Source organism: Peromyscus leucopus, chromosome 5 (assembly GCF_004664715.2).
Source record: "Peromyscus leucopus breed LL Stock chromosome 5, UCI_PerLeu_2.1, whole genome shotgun sequence".
Classification (NCBI taxonomy): Eukaryota; Metazoa; Chordata; class Mammalia; order Rodentia; family Cricetidae; genus Peromyscus; species Peromyscus leucopus.
In genome coordinates, this window is record NC_051067.1 from 35,689,477 (window position 1) to 35,699,412 (window position 9,936).

General features: G+C 36.4%; 1 protein-coding gene across 1 annotated transcript; it reads left to right on the forward strand.

Annotated features, from left to right (window-relative positions):
- Nucleotides 1-539: 539 nt before the first annotated feature.
- LOC114702143 (prolactin-7A2-like) lies at nucleotides 540-7,481 on the forward strand. Its single transcript, XM_028882461.1, has 5 exons — nucleotides 540-752; nucleotides 2,222-2,254; nucleotides 3,633-3,740; nucleotides 5,677-5,856; nucleotides 7,263-7,481. Exons 1-5 carry the CDS (start codon nucleotides 540-542, stop codon nucleotides 7,479-7,481), a joined length of 753 nt encoding a protein of 250 aa, XP_028738294.1.
- The last annotated feature ends 2,455 nt before the right edge of the window (nucleotides 7,482-9,936 follow it).

The window sequence follows — 9,936 nt, forward strand, 5'->3', positions numbered from 1 at the left end:
ATATTTAAGAACACACACACACACACACACACACACACACACACACACACACACATATATATATATATGTATTAACACACACACACACACACACACACACATATATATATATATAACAATTAATGAGAAGAAGAAGCCATGCATTTAAATAAGAGTAAGGAGAAGTATATGGGGAGATTGGGAGGAGGAAAGGGAAGGGATAAATGATGCAACTTTGTTAATCTAAAAAAGTTAAAGAAAAAGTGCTATCTTGGAGGAAGTGATCATTGAAAACCAGCATAAATTCTTACAATACTGAACTAATAGACAATTAATTATCTCCCAATGTATGCAATTTCATAATTATTTCTGATATCAATCCCAGGCTGTGGGAAGTCATCAAGTTCTGAAGTTCTGACACTATATACCTCTGCAAATATAACAATTTAATTACATTTTCACAATGAGAGACAATTCTTCACTACCACTGCTATACAGTATCAAATCACACAGCAGAAGGCACTGGGCAAAAATGATGGAATTTCTTTTGGTAACTTTGGATGACTGGATCTGAGTGGCTCTTGTTTCTGTTAGTAGGGGCCCTTCTGATGCTGCTGGTGTCAAACCTCCTTTTATGGGAGAATGTGGCCTCTGTGCCTTTGAGTAGTGATGAGATTGATAATGATCAGCTATACCTCAAGGAACTGTTTGATCATGCCCTGATACTATTTCAGAATATCAGTAAGCTCAACACTGAAATGCGTAGGACATATGTAAGTATTTCACTTATCTCTGGCATATTTCACAAACCAGCCTCCTTGTCAAAGACTGTCCTGTACCCCACTTTCAGTTGTCATGAACCAAAGTTCTAATAATGCATGTTTCTAATTATACCATAAAGCATCAGCTATTGAAAAAAATGAAGGAAGGAGAATGGGGTAAGTTTCCTGAAATCTCAAAGGTATTTGAAGACTTCAATGAGCTTTGGAATTTCCCCTACTTATCTTTAAATTTTCTTAAATATCCATTTGTGGCATAAAAATCTAATAGACACAGCTGGGAAAGAACTCTGACTTCCTCACCTTGCTTGCTAGAGGGCCTCTGTTAGCATCTTTACTTAGCACACAACAGGCATCCAATAGAGAAGAAATGCACTACAGTGAGTCCCATGGAATGAATGAAACTAATCTAAATTGTTATGGTGTGTCAAAAGACATGGACATGCCCCACCTCCCCAAAAACTCACACACAAACATTAGCTTTTCAAATTTTTAAACATTAGGAGTACTTGTTTAAAGAGTTACAATGCATGAGTTTATTCACTTAGAAGGCTAGTTTAGAAGAGGAATAGGTTCTCTGTTCCTGTGGGCTGTATGCTTTCTTATCAATGTCAGTCAATATCAAGTATGAAACAGTAGGCAACATTTCTGTATAGACTTGGACACGGGAAGAATGAGTCTGTTTTTGTAATAAATGTGAATTGATGTTGTCTTTTAACTCACTAGTTTTTCTGTCATTCATTTCATTCTGTTTCAGACTGACACCGAGTTCTCTGAAAAATTTCACCATAAATTTGTAAGTACCTCCCCCTGCTTCTCTCTTCTTTCCTCCCAAAGCCTTCAGGTTAATGACTTTGAACTTAAACAGAGTAAGAATGGGACAGCTTCAGAAAGTTTCTGGTTTGCAAGAAATAGAATGATTTTAAGGTCTTTCTCCCTTCATAATTGTTGTTTACTTTAAAAACTTCTTTACACTTGCAACATAATGCTTTAATAGTTGTATCTATGGAAGAACTCTAATTCCATCTTGCTTCTACAAACCAGTTGCTGTTGACATCTTTACTTAGCACACTGGGCACATGCAAGACAGGAAAAGTATATTGTACTGAGTCACAAGGAATGGATAGAATGAATCTAAAGTGTGATAAGTCAAGCTGGGAAAAAGCAGACAACAACAACATGTTAGCTTTTCATAGGCCCCTAAATTCTGGGAATCATATTTAAAGGATTCTGGTGGACACGTTTACTAGGAAGGTTGTTTTAGAAAAGAAATAGACCCTGTCTTCTTGAGGGCTGTATGTTACTTGTTCAAGGCAAGTTAGTGTCAAGAAGGAGATTCTAGACATGGCTTCGGCACAGATATGGGCACCCAGAGAATTTCTCTTTTTTGCAATAAATGTGCATTCATGTTGTCTCTTTACTCACTACTTGTTTTTTTTGCCACTCTCCTCATCTGAACTCAGCTAAGTTCATCATCAGAATCGTATGACAAATTTGTAAGTGCCTCTCTTATTTCCATTTTCTCTGTCACAAAAAGTCAAAACAAAAACAAAAAAAAACCATGCTTTTGAAATGATTTGTTTAAGATTCTATCTAACTTCATTTATTTTTTAATTTAAAAAAGTATAATTGTGACATAAAACTATAATCATTTGGCTAGGGAAGAATTCTGATATCCAGATCTAGGTTTTAAAGAGCAAGAAATAGTGGCATTTTCCATTTAGTTCACTGCAGATACCCAAGAAGGTTGAAATGCCTTAGAGTCAGTTAGATGTAGGAAGCAGAACCAATCCAAAAGGAAACCAAGTCAAGAAGGAGGAAAAACACTAATTGATTTTCTGGAACCCCCAGTGTTAGGAATTCTGTTAGAGATCTCCAGTGCTAGAGTTTATTCAGTAGGGTCTGGTTGACAAAAGAACATAGGCTCTCTTTGCCTGATGACTTCAAGTCTCTTCGAGATGAGTCAAGATAAAGGAGAAAAAGTATAAGGCTACAGTGAAATAATGGGCATTAAGAGAATGCCTCTGCAGTTACAAAATATGTATTATTATTGTGTTCTTACTCATAAGTTTCTCATTCCTCATCTTATACTGACCCTGTTTTAAATTTTTAACTTTCCTTGGAATCCATTAAACTTTGGCACAGTAGCTGATTATCAGTTTAAAATAACACATTAGTGATAGTATATTTAAAATATAATATTTAAGATTATATACTGATCAATATGTATATAAGTAATTCTGTTGTTTTTTTGTTTCGTTGCTCACTATTTCCTAAAATCGGTCACTTTGTTACATCTACTTTGTCAAACGACACAATTCCAGTCAGGATTTATGATTAACACTGGATGGTTCCGGTTCACTTGTAATTGAAAGAACACATACAATTTTAAAATACCTAGGTAGCCCTGAAGAGAAGGCTCAGTGGTTCAAATGATTAGTTAAAAGTCACACATCAATTTGGATACACAGGAACCAAGAAATTAATGAATATAGATACTATACAGCTGACACTGGGCCCAGATTCTTGAGAAAGATGATCTCTAAGACACTTTATATTTACATGTTTTGTTATTTTTAAGGCTTCCCTTCAATAAAGAAAGATTTAGGGGAAATAACAAGAAACTAAGAGAAGAGTAAATAGGGGAAAGGGTTGGTGCATTAGATATTTAGATGAAAAGCAAAATGAGATTACAGACCCAATTAAAAAGAAAGGTATCAAAATATTCATATTGTTAGTCATTAACCTTAGATTTTAGGCAGAGTTAATTTTTACAAAGCACACATCTCTTGAGTACATTAATATTCCTGTTGTGGAATCACTGGCTTATTTTCCAGATTCCATTTAACTGAATATTAATTTTGATATATACAGATGCTTGAGTTTTTTGAGGATCAGGAGTTTCTGATCAAGACTCTCAGCTGCTGCCACAATTACTCCATCAAAACTCCAGAAAACGTGGATGAAGCCCAAAAGATCTCTGTGAGTCTTTAGTTTGATTTTTTCACCTAAACAGCTGAAGCAGTAGGCTAACTTTGCTTTGTCATGCTGCAAATATTGTAATAGATGTGGTAACCGCGCCTGCAGGAAATAGAGTGAAAATGAACAAAGAAAAGTCATGCTAGATACTTCATAATAAATAAGCAGGTCCATACATGGTCCATTAGAGGGTTTTAGTTTAATATCTCATCTCTAGACTTTACTCAGTAACTACAGTAACAGCAACGTTGCTTGTCTGTTACCAGGGTATGGCTCCCCATAGCAAATCTCACATTACTGACCACCATGCTCAGTCTCCTTGATTTTCAAGATTTGTTTGATTCTACTTCTGCTTCTTATTTTCCTACTAATTCCTCCAACTCCTATGATTTCTTCTTTGTCTTAGCTGTAAGCACGTGAACAAGGGAGTGTTATAAACACGATCTGATGCAACTGAGAATGAGCCATGCTTTCAGTTGTAATGAGAAGGTCTACATATCACTGCAGCTCTAATTTAAAACTGTTAGGATCTTTCCCATAACTTATCCTCAAATGAACTGATTTAGGCATCATGTGAAAATAATGAGGCAAAGTGAAGGAAGAAAAGTGTATCTAGGTGTGCACTCTAAGACCAGGAATTTCACAAAGTGCGTTATTGACAGTGCCGCAATTAACATTCACAAAAGTTGGATGGTGTAAGTAGACCGAGGCTTGGAAAATTTCTGCAACTTGGACCATCAGCCTTCTCTGTCAGAATGAGTGTCCGGTTCCATCCAACACAAGTCCTCACTCTTATTCATATGCAGCAATGGTCCTAGGAGAATGCCTTGCCAAGACCTTTGGATCTGGGCCTTTCCTTCATGTATTTTTCCTCTTTCCCTCACAATGTCCACTGGATTCTTCTCTACTCCTTTTATTGTCTCTACAATAGCTAAATATATCAGCACATGAAACATTTTAAACCAGGAATGAGTTTCATGTAAGATTCTGGAACACACTGGGTAGTCAAATATCTGTTGTTATTTATTATTATTATTTTTTATTTAAGATCTTTTGTTTCATTTTGCATCCCAACCACAGTTTCCCCCATCTTCCCTCCTCCTGCTCATCCTCCATCTTCCCCCTCACCATGCCATGTATCTACTCCCCAGAGAGGGTAAGGCCTCCCATGGGGTGTCAACAAAGTCTGGCACATCAAGTTGAGTAGGACCAAGGCCCTTCCTTCTGTATCAAGGCTGAGCAAGTTATCCCTCCATAAGGAATGGGCTCCAAAAGGTAGTTCAGGCACTAGGGATAAATTCTTCTCTCACTGCCAGTGGCCCCACAAATACCGTTAAAGACTATGATATCTCACTGTTCCACTGTTCTTCACTTACATGTTACAACAAATATACTGTTGTACTAGAGGCAAGGAGAGGGAGTGTTCTACTTATTAATGCCATATTTTCTTCATTGTATATTTTTATTAACAGCCTAAATTAACCTAAAATATAAGTATGATTATGAACAATCTAGGTTTTTTGTGTGATGAATCTAAGTTCAATCCCTTGCTCTTTACATTGGGTGAGATTTGTTTTTCCTCAATCAAAAAACCTACTAAGCCCCAGCTTCTAGGGTTGCCCTCCACAAGCAAAATAATGAAATATGTAAGAACTAATAAGGAGGTCAGAGGGCAGAATTCTATATGGAAAAGAAAACATGATCGATAAAATGGGTAATTAGAAATAATAGATATATACATAAATTTTTATAATGACAAATTACAGGTTAATCATTTTTACTTTACTAATTTATATTATTTTTATTCCCCCAAAGCATTCTACCTTCTCATAAAATTACCAAGTAGATATTTAAATTGCCTGTCTCATAGAAAACAAAAACTAACAAATTGTTCTCTATTTCACTTATCTTAATGTAATTGCTGAAAAATGCTCTTTAGGTTGAAGACTTTCCAAAACTGATACTCAGTAGAATGTGGGCTTGGAATAACACTCTTAAAAACGTACTGACCATACTTGAAAATAGGACAGGAACACATAATGACGTCATATCATTAGCCAAAGACATTGAGAGAAAAACTGCAGTGCTTTATGAGGACACCAAGAATATACTCAGCTCGGTGAGTAGTGTTTCTATCTTCTACTTCTCTCATTCATGAATGATCTGAACTCTGCAATGGACATTAAATGTTGAAACACCTCTCTTTGCAAAAACAGATTTTGGCACTCAATCTTGTAGACAGTCTCAGAACTAATGGGTAGAGATTAAAGTATAATTTTTTCACAGTAATTTGAATAGCACCTATTCATCTGGGCATATTGAAATACTCCTGACTACTTTATTGGACAGTCTTATTAAATTACCCCTAGCCAATCAGTATTCATTACCAATGTCAAACACAAGTCTATACTCAAGTTTGAAATCTTTGCCTTTTGTCTTCAGAATCATAAAAAAACCAATTTCATTGGAAGTCAATTTGTTGAAAGAAAATAGTTACATGGGTCTTGTACTTTTACTTTTAGATGACTGGCAGATTTATAGTAGCAAGTGTCTGACATGTGAAAATCCACGCCTGTGATGGAAGTTTCATATACTTTTATTTTTCTTTGTGATAACAAGTTTTCTTTTCCTAACTTTTATTTCAAATGTTTTCATCATATTCTTTACCCTCTCTAAGTCCTACAGATTTTCTCTACTACATTATCTACTCAACTTTATGTTTTTTCTTTCCCTCCCTCCCTCTCTCTCATAAGAAAGAAAGACAAAAAAATAGAAATCAAATCACACAAGAAAACTATGAAAAATAGAATGCATAAGATGAAAAATGCCCCCCCAAATAAAAACTACAGTCTCAAAATAGAAAAAAAGAACATTGAGTATGTTTTGTATTGACCAGTTATTCTTGGGCATGAGGCCTGACCCAGAGTATGTTCAATACGCCCAATGATCCTCTTTTGTAGAACACAGATTTTTCTTCTTTTCATCAGATATCAGTTGCAAATAACTTTCTGGTTAGAGATAGAGCTCTCTGTCCACTTCCCCTTCTCAGTGCTGGAATTTTATCTGGTTTGTACCTCTGCATGCTATCAAAGTCTCTGTGAGTTCATCTGTGTATCAGCCCTAATGTGTCTGGAAGATGTTTCCTTGGAGTCATCTACCACCTCTGTCTCTTATAATTTTCCACCTCCACACCCATGTAGATACTGTATGATTGAGGGGAGGGGTTTGATAAAGACATCCTATTTAGGGCTGAGTTGTCCAAAGTCTCTAACTCTCTATACATTGTCCAATAGTGAATCTCTTTGTTAACTACTATCTACTGTCAGAAGAAACTTCTCTGATGAGGTTTGAGAGATACTCTTATCACAATGTTTTATTGCTATGCTCATTTTGCAGAATAATAGTAGTATGTTTTTTCCAAGCTCTTATAATTTTCCTAAATGCAATTTAATATCTAGAAAAAAAAGGAAAAGCAAACACAAACTGTATAAATATAAACTGACTGATTATCATTTTGGTCATTAGATTTATGGAAAAAAAGAAAATGTGGATTACACTGTCTTGACTGGTCTTGAAGACTTACAATCATCTGATGAAGAATTTCGCCATTTTGCTCTTTGTAAATTATCCTATTGCTTGCGTGTAGATATGAATATGGTTGACATTTGTCTCAATCTCTTGAGGTGTGTGGTGGTTGGTAATAGTGACATTTGCTCATCTCGAAGAATTAGAGATGACTCATAATGCTGCATCCTTTTAAAGAGTCTTAATTTTATATACTTTGAAGGTATTCTTGGGTATAATGGATGTTTTTAAAAAGAAAAATAAAGTGCATATATTCTAAAGTTTACAAAGAAAACTTGCTGGGTGGTGGTGGCACATGCTTTTATTCCCAGTACTTGGGAGGCAAAGGCTGGTGGATCTCTGTGAGTTCAAGGCCAGCCTGAGCTACATAGTGAGTTTCAGGAAAGGCCCAAAGATACACAGAGAAACCCTGTGTTGAAAAACCAAAATTCAAAGAAACAAACAAACAAAGAAAACCCAAAAAAACTTGTTGGTATCTTTTATTCATTTAGTACTAACTGTGTTAATATTTTAAGAGGTTTAGTTGGCAAATGGAATAATTTATAACTTACGTTAGAATCACAGTAAATATTAATATTGATATAGTCATTAAAATCAGAGAGTAAATTCACAATTAAAAGTATTTCTGTGGTAATAAATAATGGGGATATTGGCATACCTCAAGAAAGTAATTCAATTTTCCAGAATCCATCCCGTTGTGCCATATCATAGCTACCCAACAGGTTCTGCAAGGCCAGGACCCCATGTACTCTGGTTCAGCTTTGTTATGTCTTCTCTCTTATCCCTAAGTCAACTGCACTCACCACAGTCCTCAAAGAGAACCAAATAGTACCACACTCGGGGATCCAATCTAGTCCTAGGAGCCATGTCCATGCCTTCTCAAGATCCAGGTTTGGGCTAGGATTCACATCCTATGTTAAAGAGTGGTCCTTTTGGTCCATCAGACCTTCTTCTGTCATCCCATGACATTATCTTTTCTCTACGTCCAGCCAGGCTGGTACACCCTTTTATCTGGCCCAGCCTGGTGAATGCCTATGCTTGCCCCCATGCTTCCTGCACTCACCTAAACCCTACAATTTAATAGGCCAGAATAATTTCTAACTACATTCTAAAACTTATCCATACAGGCACAGGTAAGTACAGCTCCTACCCCTTGTCAAAGAAACTACTCAATCTCAAATTTCCTTCTAAATTTTGATCTCTGCACTCACAGACTACCTGAAGCTCTCAGGTGTTATTAAAGAATTTTCTTGTACATGGCAATTAACAAATAAATTATCAAATAATAAAAGTTCAGAGAAAAAATATTAGTGTTATGCTTAATCATCAGAGGGATATCTACATCACAAAAATTCCAAGTATCAGAGACCACTTTGGAAGATGGGGACAAAAAAATTATTAACAGACAGAGCATAGTGAGCACCAGAGCAAAACAGTGTCTTTTGGACATGATAGGACCCATTAACTCACAGGAGCCGTGCTTGTTTGTACCAGAACTGAACAAGAACAAGGTAGTAATCATTGATACATGTAGTGAGGAAGTGACATGGACCCCACACTATAGCTGCAGAGCTTCTCTCCAGGTCCGCCAAGCCCCTGCAGTCCCACAGCCCACATAAAATAAACACACAGACACTTATGGTACATGGCTTACTGGTATCTTAACATCTTCTCATGGCAGAGGCTGGCTCATGACTCTCTGACTCAGCCTTCCTGTTCCCAGAATTTTCTTTGCTGCTTGTCCTGCCTATACTTCCTGCCTCACTACTGGCCAATCAGCATTTTATTTATACAGAGTGATATCCACAGCACCACACCCTAACTTAGGAGTTATTGAGGACTAATGACTTCATAGAAGAGAGGGAATGGCCACTTCTAGGTAGCCTGCTCTCCTGTAGATGACACCATAACTATGTCACCACAAATTTTACTTGGTGAGTTATTTGAAAAATACAGTGTTGGGAAGGAGTGGGGAGAAGGGAGCAATTAAAGAACTATCACATTATGTAGTAGATAAATTATAGGAAAATTTAAAGACTAGATACTAACTACTGTAGCAGATCCATAAATTTTCTATCAAGAGATCCTGCTTTAGTGGTGTCTACACCTGGGGATGTACTCACTGTTGCACAGGATACTTTGAACTGAATTGCATACACATGCTTAAATATATTCATTCGTGCATAGAAAATGCAAACACAATTTTTTCATTAAACATTACAAAAGCCTCCTGGGTTTGCAGCTCTGAATATTACTAATTGGCATGTTATCTCATCTTGACTTTCAAGACTTCCAGGTTCTACTTTGGTTTCCAACCTGCATGCCCATTCCTCACTGAATTCTCTCTCTTTTCCTGTGTCTTAGCTAAGAGTCAACCGAGGAAGAGGTGCCTGTAGAATCAGGAAACAACCAGGTATTTGGTGTGGTGACATAGTATGCCATTTCTACATGCTTTAACCGAAAATATGACATTAACTTAATTTGAAATACACACATGCACAAACACAGGCCCATACATGATATAGATGTTCTCACAACATGATTTTATTGCTGTACCATTGATATTTACATCCGCTACTCTCGTTGATGATAAATATGATAATATAAAGAAAAG

Bases quoted from the DNA above. Each gene is read 5' to 3' on its own strand.
- LOC114702143 (XM_028882461.1), top strand. From the start codon at position 540: ATGACTGGATCTGAGTGGCTCTTGTTTCTGTTAGTAGGGGCCCTTCTG. The intron at 753-2,221 runs GTAAGTATTTCA...ATCTGAACTCAG, and splicing joins CTGAAATGCGTAGGACATAT to CTAAGTTCATCATCAGAATC. The intron at 5,857-7,262 runs GTGAGTAGTGTT...TTTGGTCATTAG, and splicing joins CCAAGAATATACTCAGCTCG to ATTTATGGAAAAAAAGAAAA.